This window comes from Euprymna scolopes, chromosome 33 (genome assembly GCF_053919585.1).
Source record: "Euprymna scolopes isolate OS-2025 chromosome 33, ASM5391958v1, whole genome shotgun sequence".
Classification (NCBI taxonomy): domain Eukaryota; kingdom Metazoa; phylum Mollusca; class Cephalopoda; order Sepiida; family Sepiolidae; genus Euprymna; species Euprymna scolopes.
In genome coordinates, this window is record NC_136514.1 from 90,036,104 (window position 1) to 90,053,803 (window position 17,700).

Here is a 17,700-nt window from a genome sequence, read left to right on the forward strand (position 1 = left end):
ATACCATATTTTAATGCCGTTTCCTATTCCAGCAGCTTCGAAGACTAGATTCAACTCTCTCTCTCATATATATATATATATATTATATGACGCGTTGCTTGTCACATCGTAGAATGTAGAACTGGATGAAAATATAAGAATTTAAAAAATCGAGGCATAGTCAATAGATTGCGCCTTGGCCCATATCGTTAGGTCGTCAGTATTGCACGCTTCATGAGTGCGACGACCTGGGTTCGCGCCTATGTCGGAGCACGTCACTGATGAGATGCAGTACATCGAAACCCACTTTGGGTCTGGTGTTGTCCGTTGTCAATGCAATTGCTCGATTCTATCTAGTTCTGGGTTCTAGCTTTATCCTGAAAGGTGTATGTGAACGGGAATTTATATATCTATCTATAATCTCCTCTTAATATCTAATATATATATATATATATATATATATATATATATATATATAAATATATAAATATAGGGCAAAAGTGGCCCACATGATTTTGTCTGTTCAAGAAATGCTTTTTTGGGGGTGGGGAGGGCTTACTATGTTTTACAACTTTTTATATACTCTCTAGATTATAATATCTATAATTTGCGAAAGGACGTTGTGTCTAGATTTATTTTGATCGACTTTTATAAAGTTCACACTATTCCATCTTCTTGCGTGTTTGTTCGAGAAACGTATAAAAGCAAAATTAATCAAAAGCAACTTCCCGGCTTTTCTGCAGGGATGTCCAGAAAGCAATTAGCTTTCACCCCCACAAACAAAGAGGGGGGGAAACCCCTCATGTCAGACAATTGTTATTCATTTGGACACTCCCTTTTTCTGGGGAAACAAATGAAACAGCAGAAAGCTGAACTGGCCTTCAGCCAACCTTTATTTCTATATCTGTGTGATCTCATTCACTTAGCAAGTCAACTTTTTTTATTAACATTGCTAAATTTGACCGCTTTCCACTTCCGATAGCTCCGTAGCGTAGCGATAAGGTGTCATGTTTTTTTTCCCTTTCTTTTCCTTCGCGTCACGTGTTTGAGCCTGCCTGATTACTAACATTTTGTTTTTTCTTTCTTTTACACCTCTAAATTCCTGGGCAATGCCGGGTGCGCCTGCTCGTCTAATATATAAGTCAAAATGGGCATGCGTGTTTGTGTGTCCACGAAAGGCTTTTTGCGTCGGACATCTTGCGTCGGTAAGATTCTGGGAGAAATTTTCTTATATTTCTGTTGTGGAGACGCCCACTAATTAGCATACATGGGTGAAAAGATATAAAGGTATCAAGTCAGCAAGACCAGGGAGCTGTGTTCGAACGCCGGATAGACAAGACGCATGTGCCGATTGCTCCATGAAAGACTTTAACACGCCCTCTGCCGCACAATCTTCCAACTGCAGTACAACTGCACCTTTGTAAATATGTATTATCTTTTCGTCTTAATATATTTTTTTTTACCTTTACTTTCTGCGTTCGTGTTGTTATTGATACAGACAACAGTTTCCTAGATCGTAATATCTGATTTGTGAACGGACACCATTTCTTTGATTTTGATAGAGTTTTAAAAAATTCCTGCCGTCTTGTCGTGTCAGCTGTTTGTTTGTCTTTCATATAAATAAAGTGAAACTAACCGAATTCATCCGCCAGCGCCTGGCCTTTGCCTGAGTAGTATCTGATTTGCAATTGGTCCTTGGTCAATGTAGGGGACACCCTTCATTCTAAGACAATTACTATTTATTTGGATACTGCCAGAGTGCTCCCTTTTTTTTTGGGGGGGGGGAGCTGGTTTTCCCCCACATTGAAAACAACCTTCGTAGAAGGTTTAAAAACAACGCCATCTCTGCAAATCATCTTTTTTGATTGACTACGTTAAATTTGAATGCTTTTCACTTCCGGTCACGCCATGGAGTACCGATAAGGCGGCAGATTTTCTTTCACTTTCTTTTCTGCCTTTGTGTCGCAGGTTCAAGCCTGCCTGCCTACTATCACTTTTTTTTTTTTTTTTGCTCAACACACACCTCCAAACACATGTGCAACGCCGGGCACCCAGGCTAGTTTATTATATTAAAGGCAAAATGGGTGCAAATATTTGTGTGAAAAGCTTTTTGGTTGGGGGTTCTTGCATCTGTTACATTTCAGAAGTTTCTGCATACTTCCTAGATCGTAATATCTCAGATTCGCAAGCAGACTTTTTTTTTTTTTTTTAAATAGAGTTTTAAAAAATTCCCTCCATGCTGTTTCGAGTATTTGTTTGTCTTTTTCGTATAAATCAGGCAAAACTGATCAAATGAAAATGCCTGGTGCCTGGTCTTCCAGCCAAATAGTATCAATTCTGCAATTGGTCAATGTAGGGGACACCCTTCATACAGAGACAATTACTATTTGGATACGGCCCCCTTTTTGGGGGGGAGCTGGTTTTCCCCCGCATTTAAAATGACCTTTGTGGAAAAATTAAAAGCAATGCCATTTCTGCATGTCATCTTCTTGATTAACTACGTTTAATTTGATCGCTCTACACTTCCGGTCGCGTCATGGAGTAAGGGTAAGACGTCAGGTTTTCTTTCACTTTTTTTTCTGCCTTTGCGTCACAATGTTAGAGCCTGACTGCCTTCCTACTACCACTATTTAAAAAAATTTTTTTTTTTTTACACTTCCAAACAGCCGGGCAACGCCAGGCACCCAGGCTAGTAAATAATAAACAGCGTTCAATTAGAAATCTAAGAGCATATTATGTGTATCAGTATTTTCCCTCATTTCTATTTTTATTTAAAATAATCCGTCATAATGATGCACTATATACAGAGTTGAACGATAAATTTGTCGCCCTAAAGAAAACACTACAGCTTTATTTTTAAACTTTTATTGAAAACAAATCAATTCAGGTAACTTGATTATGTAGAGCTGGCATCTATTTAATGTAGCCGCCTTCAGCCTCAATCATCGCCTCGATACAGGTCGGAATTGGGAGCATGCCCTTTCCACAAGCGCTGGCAGGAGCTCCGCAAATATTTGGCGGATGGCAGCAATAAGGCTGGCTTTGATGTTGTGGGAGGTCATGTTGGTGATGTTCTTGATGTATGACCAAAACAAAGTTAACTGGGTTCAGGTCAGGGGAGTAGGGAGCCAGTGAGAGAAGGGTATAAAGTCGTAGCGCTCCTGAAGCCAAGCCTGGGTCTCTTTGGACGTGTGCGAGCACAGAGTCATGCTGCCACACCCAGGGTCTGCCAGTGGCCACCTGATTGCACCAAGGGATCACCACACTCTTCAGGACATCCAGGTACACTTTGGTGTTGACTTTCAAACCGACTTTGAAGATGTGAGGTGGCAGCATGTGACCCTCACTTGAAACCACACAAAAGACCATAACCGTGGTCAGAAACTTGTTTTCATTACTCTGGACACATCCGTTATTCGATGCAATTTGAGGGTGCTGGCAATGATCTTGTTATGACTTGGATCGGTAGAGAGCATGAGTTGTACAGCGGCGCATCTCCAATCTCACTCCGTGAACATTGTGTCACTTTCAAAATGATAGAAGGCTCCTATCACTCTTGGGATTTGTACATAACTGGCCAACTAATAGATGGTCTGCAACACAAAACAAAAACTGATTTTCCTCAAACGGAAATTAAATCATGTCTTTTCTAGGGCAACAATTTTATCGTTTCATTCTGTATTCAGAAACCACCATCCTCATCTCATTCATCCACTTCAGATTAACAGGCTGAATAAAATGTAACCCAATTTGACATCATAGCAACATCAGTTACATCATTTACGTTGTGATTATGTATTTTAATAAAATGCACTCTGATGAACTTAAAACACTGGTGTCCCCTCAAAGTAAATACTCCCAACAAGCAGCAAAATCCCATTCCTACACTGTAGAGATCACTGGATGCCGGAAATCCAACTCTAATAGTTCTTTCCTTCAAACAGCTAAATTTTGGAATTCTCTTCCTGTTTCCCTGACTGTATAGACATGTAAAAGTGTAATGTGAACAGACATCTTGCTACTCAACTCCCTACATCATATCCTTGTAGACATGATCCCCTTACATCGAGGTGACAATATGCCTTGTTTGGCATAAGGGTAATAAAAATAACATTAACGGCTTTGTGTCAGAGTTTTGGTCAGAAAAAGTGATAAAACCAAATACTACAACTCAAAAATCAATTCAGGTAATTTGATTACGTAAGAGTGCTGACATCTATTCAATATGCCTGCCTTCAGCCTTAATCACTGCCTCAATACGGATCCGAAACTGGGAATATGCCTTTTTCACAAATAAAGTTCTGAATTTTTTTAGATTACTTGTATTGATCGGACTATTGTTTTCATTTTGAGTCTTATGCATTTCGGATCGTCTTTCAGCCGTCTTAAAATTATGATGATAAAAGGGAGATAATCCCCTATTGATTATTAGAGTTGTCTCCTCTTTGCCAACCAATTGTTTCACAAATTCGAAACTATTTCACAGAATACGAAAATATCTATGAAACCAGTAACGTTTCTCTTTTTTTTTTCCAAACAAAGACGTTCGAAGTACAAGACAGAAATTTTTTTTAATTTAAAAAATTAATTCAAAGTAATTTTTTTTAATTAAAAACTGTTTAAATTTAATTTTTAAATCCAAAATAACTTTATCGAAAAAATTTAAATAATTTTTAATTAACCATTTATGACCGAATTATAATGTAGACGGTTAAAATTATTTGATAATTTTAGTTATTTAAAGGTAATACTATGATTGTTTTCAAACTGGAAAAATTATGAAGTTCAATAGTTAAACTACTAAGAATTTTTGCATTTCACAAACTTACCTTGATTATTATCCATAGCGTTTGAAAAAAGTGTTTATGACAACAAACAAAATCCTGCACTCTGAGACAGATGACGGCATACTGAATGTAAGCAATGGATAGTTGCAATCTGGATGTATCTGGCATCTACCGAGACACTGAACTAATATGTACAAGGTGTATTTGAATCAATTCCCATTTATTTCATTATATTCATTTATTTACGATTGAACAAATTCAACTTAGGTCATAAACGGTTAAAAATATTCAAAATACTAAAAGATGTGCCAATCAAGTTTTAATTCTGATTTTTTCTAAAAGTTCAGAATAAAATAAAAATATGCAAGTAAAAAAAAAAAAAATTTTGCAAAAAATATATTTTCCAAAAACAGAGCTCAATTTGTTCTGACTTATTAAAAAAATTTAACATTTTATTATGTTAAAAATGCATTTTGACGTCCAAAAAATCTGTACTTTGATCAGATTTCAAAATTTGATCAAAATGGGAGTATTATAATCGTTTTTTGCTTTAGTATTAGCGTTTAGCATCAGCGTTAGCATCAGTGTTTAGTGTTAGCATCAGCGTTTAGTGCTAGCATCAGCGTTTAGTGCTAGCATCAGCGTTTAGTGCTAGCATCAGCGTTTAGTGCTAGCATCAGCGTTTAGTGCTAGCATCAGCGTTTAGTGCTAGCATCAGCGTTTAGTGCTAGCATCAGCGTTTAGTGCTAGCGTCAGCGTTTAGTGCTAGCGTCAGCGTTTAGTGCTAGCGTCAGCGTTTAGTATCAGTGTCAGCGTTTAGTATCAGTGTCAGCGTTTAGTATCAGTGTCAGCGTTTAGTATCAGTGTCAGCGTTTAGTATCAGTGTCAGCGTTTAGTATCAGTGTCAGCGTTTAGTATCAGTGTCAGCGTTTAGTATCAGTGTCAGCGTTTAGTATCAGTGTCAGCGTTTAGTATCAGTGTCAGCGTTTAGTATCAGTGTCAGCGTTTAGTATCAGTGTCAGCGTTTAGTATCAGTGTCAGCGTTTAGTATCAGTGTCAGCGTTTAGTATCAGTGTCAGCGTTTAGTATCAGTGTCAGCGTTTAGTATCAGTGTCAGCGTTTAGTATCAGTGTCAGCGTTTAGTATCAGTGTCAGCGTTTAGTATCAGTGTCAGCGTTTATTATCAGTGTGAAAGTTGCAACAGCCCCCCCCCTCACTCAAGACTAATCTGAAAAAACATTTATATATATATATATATATATATATAAATCTCACTGAATTCATATACGTACCTTTATCTGCAGAGTTGGTGTTCGTACTAATATTTCTGAATCAGAAAATCTCTTCAATTTGACATTTGGAGAAGATGAAGATGGAATAACAATAATTGATGCAGGATCTTTTCTAAACTCAAATTTGTCTTGATCAAACTGAAAAAAAAACAAAAAAAAACAAAAAAAAACTGATTAGTTGAAAGACATCCTCATCAAATTAGTTTTAGAGAAAAAAAGGGGGGGGGGTCATACAAAGTGAGATTTATGGGAGTAAAATGTAGCAATATTAGGGGTTTAATGTTACACTAGCAGAGTTACCCGTGGTTGCCCAGGGCCACTAAAAACAAGTTTAAAAAAGTACAATATATTTATTGACTTATCCTCATCTTCACACTTGTTGTTTTATGAGGTTTCAATCAATTATTCCTCTGGCCTTTAACTTTTTCGCACCTCTATGTATAGTAATATAAACAACACTTGACACTACTTGTTTGTGAACTGAATGAACACTTTAAAATAAGTTAAACCACAGGAAACTTTGCAAGCAAGGTAGAAAACGAACACTTAGAAAATTTGAATTTATCTTTTTTAAAAAAAAAGTAAAAAATGTTTAAAAAAAAATATGTGGCGTGTACTCTTTTGAAAACAATATCTCTTGCAAGAAGAGCCATAAATGGTGAATGCTCTGACGAACTACAAGCACTTGTATCTCCTCAATGTAAATACCCTCAACAAACCTAACAAGCAGCTAAATCCCACCCCCTCACAGTATAAATAACAAAGTAATTACATTTATTACATACAATGATATTGTATATTAATGCTGTATTCTAATAATAATACAGTGGAGGAAGAGGTGGCTGGTTACTTTTAATGCATCTAAAAGCAAGCTCCTATCTTTACATCATCAACGCTCTGATCCTCATCTGGCATCAATTGAAATGGATGACTCGTCTTGGGGAGGCTCCATGTTTTGACAAGTTGCAACTAGGTGCATCTGCAACTAGTCTCTCGCTCCTAGACAAGATTAAAAAAAAAGAGTCGCCAATCTGATAGGTCCTGAACTGTCATCTAAACTTCAGCCTCTGTCCCATCGACAAAATGTTGCATCCCTCTGCCTGTTCTAGAAGTACTTTAACGGTGAATGCTCTGACAAACTTCCCCCCCCCCTGACGTAAATACCCCCGACAAACAGCAAAATCCCACCCCTTCACGGTAGTGATCCCTGGATGTAAGAGAGCCTTTTACTCCAGTAGTTTCTTCCCCAGAACAGCTAGACTTCGGAATTCCCTTCCGGGTCCCTGCTTCCCCAACTGTACTGACATGCAGAAGTTCAAGTGTAACATGAACCGACATCTTGCTGCCCAACTCCCTACACAGTACCCCTGATGCTTATGTACCTGATAGTAGCCCCCTACAACAATGTGGCAATGTGCCTTGTTTGGGGTGAAAATGCAATATATAAAAAAAAAAAAAAAAAAAAAAAAAAAAAAAGCTTCTGGGTTTGACCTTTACTCCTGATCTGAAATGGAACACATACATCAAGTCTGTTTCCAAGGTCGCTGGGAAAATGGTAGGATCCTTCTACCACTCCAGAAGTGGTCTCACTACTGATGCAATTCTCTATCTGTATAAAAGCCAAGTACGTCCAAGGATGGAGTACTGCTGCCACATCTGGGCAGGAGCTGCTAAAAACAGCCTATCCCGCCTTGACAGAGTACAAAATAGACTTCGTAGCTTAGTGGGGGACGTCCTTTTCTCTTCCCTGCAGCCTCTCTCCCACAGAAGAGACGTTGTGAGCCTGTCTTTGTTTTATCGTTATTTCCATGGCAAGTGCTCATCTGAGCTCCAATCTCTCGTCCCCCCCTCGCCAATCTTTCATGAAAAACACTCGTCTAGCTGAAACCACTGTCAGTAATTTTTCCCATCTGTGCTTAAATCAAAATGTAGATTCCATAAACAAAGCTTTCTTAGAATTGCACGCCTGTGGAACTTTCTTCCATTTGCCTGTTTCCCACCTGACTACAACTTGGATGTCTTCAAGTCCAACATAAACAAATTCCTGATGAATCGCCCCCCCCCCTTAAGTAAGACACTTTATCAAATCTCCAATACTAACGATTACTACGATACTATCCCATTGATTACTGTACATGCAATAACCCTTATCCCCGAGTGGCTTCTGGACTATGGTGACCTCCATGTAAAAAAGAATAATCACTAGATGTAACAAAGCTTTCTACTCCAATAGTTTCTTCTCTAGAACTGCTAAACTTTGGAACTACCTCCCAGGATTCTGCTTTCTCAACTACTGATATGCAGAAGTTCAAATGTCATGTGAACAGACATCTTGCTACTCATCTCCCTTCATAATACTCCTGCAACTTATGTCCCCGATAGTAGTCCCCTACTTCAAAGTGGCACGGTCTTGTTTGGGTGAAAAAAAAAAAAAAAAAAAAAATTTGAAAATTCATTCATGGAAAAAACAATATGGAAGGGAGTTCAGTTTACACCCTACATTAATATCAAAACGATTAACTTTATTACCATTTTTAAAAAAAATAAATTCATTACACTAATTTGTGGAAATTAAAATCGGCCCTCATTGGATATTTTCATATTTTTATAAAATAATGAATATTTAAAATGGCTAACCTTTATTGCAAATGCGGTGTAGACAGGAATTTCAGGAATAATTTCAGGGGTTACCATGTTTTTGTCCAATTCTAGTCGGGCTTGTAATTTAAATCTTAAAAAAATAGAAATAAAAAAAAAAACAAAAAACAAACACTTGCACAAACGATAAATAAAAAAAAAAAGTGAAGAAAATGATTTTTGGATCTTTTTAGGCTGGATCCAGCCAGCTTGGTCAAAAAAAAAAAAAAAAAAAAAAAAAAAAAAATTGTCTTCAAATGTTTTTGTTTTTTTAAAATTTGTTTTACAACAGATCCACGCTTTTTCAATCATTTATTAAATTCAGTCATCCTGGCAAAAAAAACAAAAAATGTATTGCTTCAAATTTTAGTTTCTTCAGTTATATTCAGGTTTTCTTTGTTTTGTGGGATATCAACCCTTGAAATTTGACCTTTTCAGATGTATCTTTTCAAACTCTGGAATCTGTATGGAATTTCGAAGAAAGCCCTTAAATTCATGGACACAACAGGTTCTCATTCCATCATAGAAGTCCTAAGTAATTTGCAATTGTATTTTGAGTATCGCCCACACTGAGAATTAAACCTCCAATCCACAAAAGAGGTTAACTTACAACTGAATTTTACCGAGCACTATATCCGCTATTATCCTTGCATAAAATTCTAGCACAAATTTTTGGAGTTTTAACCCTTTATGATCTGAATTATGATGTAGATGATTAAAATAGTAATTTTTAATTGGATATCGATCCTGTTAGATCATTTATTGTAGATTTTCATGTGTAAATTACTTGCAGTAGTCTTGGATTGTTTGTTTTTGGTATATTTGTATTTTTGCTTTTTTTTTTTGATTAAAAAGAAAATAGACTAAAAAATACAATCAAGGCTACTGCATATATAGACAACTGCAGCTAGTACTGCAAGACCACTGCAACTCCAAGTAATACTGCAAGGCTACTACAACTGCTAATAATACTGCAAGGCTACTACAACTGCTAATAATACTGCAAGGCTACTACAACTGCTAATAATACTGCAAGGCTACTACAACTGCTAATAATACTGCAAGGCTACTACAACTGCTAATAATACTGCAAGGCTACTACAACTGCTAATAATACTGCAAGGCTACTACAACTGCTAATAATACTGCAAGGCTACTACAACTGCTAATAATACTGCAAGGCTACTACAACTGCTAATAATACTGCAAGGCTACTACAACTGCTAATAATACTGCAAGGCTACTACAACTGCTAATAATACTGCAAGGCTACTACAACTGCTAATAATACTGCAAGGCTACTACAACTGCTAATAATACTGCAAGGCTACTACAACTGCTAATAATACTGCAAGTCTACTACAACTGCTAATAATACTGCAAGTCTATTGCAAGTAGTACTGCAAGACCACTGTATATATAGACTTACTGCAACTGCAAGACTACTGAAAGTAATACTGTAACTGCATATATAGACTAAATGGAGTTTTGTGTTTTTTTTTGTTTTTTTTTTACTTTCGGAAAATTCATTACATTGTCAACATGAACTATGTTAAACAAATCCTTCATATTTTCTATTTGGCAGCAATTTTTATCTGGTTTGTTGGAAATCTTTACAAGCAATGTGAATGTGTTTGATTGGTTGTTTGGTTGTTTTGTTTTACGGCATATCAACCCTTTTCAGGTTATTTAATGCCGAATCTGGTGATTTTGAAGAACGATTTTTTAGTATAGTATATTTGTTTTTTAAGTCGTATTCTATTTAACCCATAGTTGAGACCCTAACAGGTGCTACCACTCCGAGTCAGAGTGGACCTGGGAGCAATGGCAATTAAAGGGTGGCTCCACACTCCCTAAGGCCTGCAAGCTGGGGCTTTACCATCGGATATAGTTTAAGGTCATATCCAGGACCGTTGTGTAAAAGGGTTCTTTTTAAATTTTTTATATAGGCCAATTTTTTAAAGATTTTCAAATAACTCTTTAATATTGTTTTCTTTGTAGAATCGATGTCTTACTGTTACAAAATCAGTACATTCAATTAATATGTGTTTGATTGCGAGTGGTGTTTGACAAGGTATACAGATTGGTTGTTTTCTTTTTTTTTTTTAGGAGATATGAGTGGGTTAAGTGAGTATGGCCTATTTTTATTCTTGTTAGTTTGGCTTCTTTTCTGTTTAATTTCGTATTTTGTTCTTGTTTTTTGATTTTTGGCATGATTTCGTGCAGTTTATTGTTAAGGTATTCGTTCCAGTAAGTTTGCCATTTCTCTGTTGTGTATGCGTTGATACGTATTTTTAGATCTATGTATGGAATTTTAAAATTTGCATCGGTTGGGAGGTTTAAGGCATTTTTTGCTGCTGAGTCTGCTAATTCGTTACCTTTAATACCGGAATGGCTGGGTATCCAGCAGAAAATGATTTCTTTTTTACTGTTTAATTCAGTTAATTAAATAATTAAAACTACTCCAAAAAAATTTTTGGAGTAGTTTTGCTATTAGGGGGTTGTCCATCTTTTTATTTTTAATAGTTTTTAGCGTAGATTGGGAGTCTGAAAGAATTATAAACTTGTTTTTTCTGTTATTGGAGATTAGATTGAGAGCTAGGATTAGAGCATGTATTTCAGCACTGAAGGTTGAGGTTTCTTTTGGAAGGTTTGATTGTTTTTTGATTGATTTATTGAGTATTGCTGCACTAGCTGTTGCGTTGTTTTGTTTAGATCCATCTGTATAGATGTGTGTGTGGTCTGGATACTTTTCTTTGATTTTATCGAGATCATCATGATAGGTTATTCGATGAGTATGTTTCTTTTCATGTCTACTTAAACTTAGGTTGATGTTAGGGGATACGATTTTCCAGGGAGGTGTTTTGGGTAAGACAGTTGTGAATTTTGGTTATGGGGAGATTTGCTTCTTGGGAGATCGATTTTATCCTAAGTCCAAAGATTTTGATTGCATTTTCTTTTTGGTCGAAAAGGTGTTTGCGGTTTGGGTTTAAGGTGCTATTGTGTGCTGGGTTTGTGGGGTTGGCTGTCAGTTTTGTGTAGTATTTTAGACCGAGGTTTTGGTTTCTGAGCATTGGAGGAGTTTCATGTGCTTCTGCATACAGGCTTTCTACAAGGGAGGTTGGAAATGCTCCTAGTGCTAGTCTTAGTCCGGAATGGCATATTGTATTGAGGGTTTTTAGGTACGACTTTCTGTTAGATTGATATATGAAGCTACCATAATCTATTTTTGATCTGATTAATGCTCTATATAGTTTGAGTAGTGTGTTCTTGTCAGCTCTCCAATCTGTATGGGCAATGACTCGTAGGAGTTGTAATGTTTTATTACATTTGGTTTTGATATGATTGATGTGTGGAATGAAAATAAGTTTTTTGTCAATAATGATTCCTAAGTGCTTGTGTTTGTTTACAAATGGAATTTTTTCACCTTCAATCTATAAGGTTGGGTCAGGGTGGAGTTTGCGATGGTTACAGAAATGGAAGCATTTTGTTTTAGTTTTGGAGAATTTGAAACCATTTATAGTTGCCCATTTATTAATTTTATTTATATTATGTTGTAGTTTTCTTTCAATAGTGTGAGTGTATTCAGATCTGTAGCTGATTGAGCAGTCATCTACATATAAGGAGCTGTGTATATCAGGAGAGAGTTCTTTTATAATGTTATTGATTTTTATGTTAAAGATAGTTGTTGACAATATGCTGCCTTGAGGCACTCCTTGATTTTGTGGCTCTGATAAAGTTGAGTCTATGCGAACTTGGAAAGATCTGTCTTGAGTTTTTTATAAATTCAGGTAGTCTACCTTTTAGTCCAATGTTGTGGAGATCTTTTATGATACCATATTTCCAGGTAGTATCATATGCCTTCTCTAAGTCAAAAAATATGGTGGTTACATGTTTCTTAATGAAAGCTTCCCTGATATATGTTTCTAGGTTGATGATATGATCAATGCATCCACGATTTTTTTGGTAGCCATATTGATTTTTTGAAATGATATTGTTTGTTTCTAGGTACCACATTAAACGGAAGTTGATCATTCTTTCCATGGTTTTGCATAAGCAACTTGTTAGAGCAATAGGTTGGTAATTTTCTGGATTTGATGAATCTTTTCCCGGTTTTGCTATGGGAATTATTGTGGCTTGTTTCCATATTTTGGGGAATTCTTTCTTTATCAATATTTTGTTGAACATTTGCAGGAGAGTTTTAAGTGATTCGAGTGGTATATTTTTAGGAAACTGTAGTGGATCTCATCCGGTCCCATGGCAGAGTTGTGGGATTTTTCTATGGCATCAATAAGTTCATCTAGTGAGAAGGTCTCGTTGTAGGGTTCTTGGTTATTGGAATCAAAGTTTATTTTATATTTTTCCTGATTTTCCTTTAGTGTTTGAAATTGTTTTTTGTATTGTTTCGATGATGAATTGTTGGCGAAAGTTTTGGCCAGTGTATCAGCTATATCTTTGTTTTCAGTTATTTTGTTGTTTTTAGTGAGGAGGTGATTGTTTAGGGTGGGGTTATCGTTCCCGGAGATTTTTCTAATCATTTTCCAGATAGTTTTAGGCTTGATAGAAGTGTTGATTTGATTGACGAATTGTTGCCAACAATTTTGTTTTGATTCCTTTATTGTTTTACATGCTTTTGCTCTGAGTCATTTATATTCTATGAGGTTACTGGTTATGGGTTGCTTTCTGAATTTCCTTAAGGCTGCCTTTCTTTTTCTTATGGCTTTTTTGCATTCTTGGTTGATGGGTCACATATGTGTATGAGCCTTTTTCAAGTCTCACACAAAACACACATTCATATTTCAAGCTGTCATATACATACGCGCACACAAACATATGCGCCCACGTCCACACATGTACACTTATTCACGTTCGCGTACATACACTCACATTCACGTATATATACACACGCGAACACGAACACAGCACATGGACGACGTCACGTCCGCTTTCTAAGGAAATACACATGCGCAAAATACACTCTGGAAACGAGTATAAAAACAAGGCGATAAGCTGTTTTTAATCCTCTTTAGGACCAACTCCCAACGAGAGAGGTTGGGCTAACAAGCCGCCGCCGTTTTGGCGCGCGCGCACGCGTACCTCACGCCCACTTCCTACTATGTATGGGGCACGAGCTAAAGACTGTATGTATACATTCTCACTCTTTCTCTCTACATCTACTACTGGCCACTAAGAACACCTTCGCGTAGCTGCCTACTAACTGATGACAACTCTAATATCCTCTTCTTTGTCTACACGCTGGACTACTATTCTCAATTTTCCTACAACATTTATTTCTCTTCCCACGCGTGAACAAACAATCGTGACCAGAACTTGAGATGAAAACACATTTCCTATTCTTGCTACAACACCAGTCCTGTAACGAACAAGGGTTACATACGCGCGGACATGTTATAACTAAAACGTTCATTTCTTTCAACAGCAAATAAACGACATTTATCTTATCATTTAATTGAGTCTTTGTTTCCTTCAATTCCCATTCGTTTCATTATTCTTTTGTAACGGGATTGGGGTATTTATATATCCTAGTCCCCTACACATGGTTAGATCAATGGCATTGGTTGTACCATTTGTTGGATTTAAGTAGGTGGGTTCTTTTTTGTTGAGAAGACATATATTGTTGTTGTTTATAAATTGTTCGATTTTGTTTCCTTTGGAGTTGGTTGTTTTGCATCCCCATAGTGTGCTATGGCTGTTGAAGTCTCCTAGAAGGATGAAAGGTGAAGGTAATTGTTTGATTAGGTTTTCTAATTCAGTATTATTTATTGGTTCAGTAGGAGGTAAGTATAGAGAACAGATTGTGAGAGTTTTTGGGAGTGTGACCTGGGCTGCGACTGCCTGAAGATTGGTTTGGACAGTAAGCTTGCTCTTTAGGATATCGTTTCTTACTAGGATTGATGTGCCTCCATTGGATCGTAAGCCTGTATTATGGATATGATACTGTTCGTAGTTTTGTTTTTAGGTGGTTGTTGTGTTGTAGAAATGTCTCTTGTAGACAGATGACTGCTGGGTTGTGTAGTGAAATAAGTATAAGGAGTTTGTTAAAATTAGGTTTAATGCCTCGGCAGTTCCATTGAATGATAGTTTGAGTGTTTTTATTATGTTCTGCCATTTTATTTGTCTGGGGGTGTTTTGTCTTCTACCTCCATCTCCTCCAGTTGTTTATTTTTTGTCGGAGTTTGTATCTTTGGTGGAGTGTTTGGTTGGGTTCTTTCTTTTTTTTGTTTGGATCTGGACGTTGATCTGGATCTTGCTTGGGATGTTGCTGTTTTGGGTTCTTGTTCATTTTTTCCCTCTTGATTACTTGTGTTTGGTTTCTTTTTTTTTTTCAGGGTGTTTTCGGTTTCCATTTTTTCTAGAATTTGGAATCTATTTTGAATGTCTACTGTTTGGTTTTCTTCTTTTCTGGTTCCTTTGCGGAGGGTACTAGGCGAGTGTTCTTTTGATTTTGGGATGTTTTCAGTTTGTGTGGGTTTTTTGTTAGGGGATTGTGTTTGGTTTTTTGGATCTGGTGAGATTTTACTTTCAATTGTTTGGTAGTTATTTCCAAGTACAGCTGGAGTTGACGGCAGTTGCCGTAAGGTGGCTCTCAAGGTCTCAACTATTTCATGAAGTGATTTTATGAGGGTAGAGATTTTCTTTAGTTCAGTGTTTTCTATTGTTTTTAATTGATTTTTGGTTGCACCTGCGTATGATCTAGTTGGTTCTGTTGTGGTAGCTGTTTCAATAATTTTCCTGGCTTCAGTCAAACTTATGTTTTTGGTAAATTTTACTTCATTTTTTTTTTTTCTTTGATCCAGTTTTGGCAGAGCGATGAGTATGCTGGATGATTCTCACCACAGTTTGGGCATTTTATATTTCCTTGGCATTCTGTTTCTGGTGTTTGTTACTGCTACACTTTGGGCATACTGTTTTCCTGGTGCAGTATTCTCTGAAGTGGCCAAATTTTTGGCAGTTTAGGCAGCGAAGTGGTCTGGGGATATATGTTTCTACTTTAATGTTAATACATCCAATCTTGAGTTCAGTTGGTGGAGTGGGAGTATTAAAAGTTAATATGTATGTGTTGGTGTTAATTGTTTGTTCGTTTCTTTTTATTGTAATTCTTTTAGTATCTATAACTTTTTGATTTTTTAGGTTTGTTTTTATTTCATCTAGAGAGCAGGTGTTTAGTTCTGGACATCTGATGACTCCCTTTGAGGTGTTGAGGGTTTTTGAGGGTAAGCTTTGATGTTTACATCATGGAATTTTGTCCATGTTAAAATTTCTTCGGCACTACTTTTAGTAGATACTTGTATAAGTAAAGTTCCATTTTTTAATTTTTTAATTTGTTTTGTGTTCAGATTTTTGTTGATTTTTTCGATTTTGAATGGGGACATTTTAGTTATTTGTGTGTTATCTTGCGATTTCAAGATTATATACTCCGGAAAGTTTGTGTTCTCATCTTCATCGCTTTCTGGATGGGGCCTTTTAATTTTTTTGGAAGCCATAGAATATTTTTTGCTTTTTTCATCATCCTTGCTGCCCCACCCTCCTCAGAGCCCTAAATTGGGAGATGGTTGGGGAGAAACCCATTCGCCCAAGCATCTCAGGGATACAATGATGATATACTCAAACAGTGAGTGTAGCTGTTTATGACGATTTTTTTTCATTTCCTTGGACCCAGCAAGGTGTAGAAAGGGTTAGTTGTCAATAGCATCAGCTTTCACCATCTGATTGGCCCTTGCCATCGCCTTCTAATGATAGTATGTGTATGTGTTTTTTTTAATTTTTTATATGACTGTAATGTGTTTCTCTTTATGGGGGTTTACTATTATTAGGGACCATCATGACTAGCCAGTTGGTCGGGTCGAGCCTGCCTGACCGCCCGTCTAGCCGAAGTAAGGGCCAAAGCGGAGTGTTGCTAACTCACAGCCATTTGGTTCCGAGGTCGTGAGTTGCTCAGCCATCAGGATCCCATTCTAAGGCATTACGGGTCGCCACCTACGGCCAACAGGTATACCCATTGAGGGACTTTTACTCTCTGCAGGAGGCAGTCGGTGTATTCTGATACTCCAACAGTGTCTGGGAGTGGGGGGGGGGGAATAAAAAAAGGGGAGGGAGAGGGGCTGCTGTTTTTGTTTTTGGTTTTGCAGAACAAAATTAAGTTTTACAAAAAAGATCAGAAAACAAAAAACATCAATGTAGGTGCATTTCGTCTCAGGAAGCCAAAAGAGCCTGATGTGGTAGCACCAGTGAATGTGTTTGACAGTGTTGGCAAGTTTTTGACCTTGAAGTAATTTTTTTTTCCTCTTTTTACATCAATGGCTTCATGCCTTGTCTGGGCAGAGTTCCATAAAAACGTATCAAATAAGTGACAATGTTAAACACTTACAGCATCAATATTTCACATGCAATCAAAGAGAAAAGATAATTCAATGCAAATTACGTGAAATTTTCAAAGTGTCATCATCAAGTGGTGTCCTACCTGGTACAGGCAGTAACGACCATGGTTTTCCATCTATCTATCTCTCGAGGCATTCATGAATTCACAACACCAGTTTTTGCACAGCAACAGTTTTCAAAAAAGCTGTTTCAAAGCAAGCAGCATCGTTGAGTTTAAAAGTGTAGTCTAACTCTGTTTGCTGCTTCATGCATGGACAGGGAATGGCAGCTGCATTGGCAGGTGGAGTTTGGTTCTCATTTGAACAGAACCAGTCCAGGCAAAGTATGGAACTCTCCATACTGGTTCCAACATCCTTATTATTTTTCATGTTTCCTAGACGTCCAGACGTCAACGTATGTTTTTTGCTGTCTCCCTATGCTTCTTCTACCAACAATCTTTCTTGTCAAACCAATCTGTTCTATTCCACTTTTTTCTGTAGACATGGCTCATAAACGTCGGTTGTCTTTTTTGTACTGTTCTTATTAGACATCTTTCTGTGTTTAACATTTTTAATTTAAAAGTGTAGGTGGTTCATTTTTTAATAAGTAATTATAAGGTTTAGTAT

At 36.9% G+C, this 17,700-nt stretch overlaps 1 protein-coding gene across 1 annotated transcript in view; it reads right to left on the bottom strand.

The window, feature by feature from the left end:
* Positions 1 to 17,700, bottom strand: part of LOC145258346 (uncharacterized) — a gene marked incomplete in the record, with an annotated part of 299,186 nt that overhangs the window by 68,657 nt on the left and 212,829 nt on the right. The window contains 2 exon segments of the mRNA XM_080116539.1: positions 6,063 to 6,196; positions 8,696 to 8,789. Coding sequence (XP_079972665.1) covers positions 6,063 to 6,196; positions 8,696 to 8,789 — 228 coding nt within the window.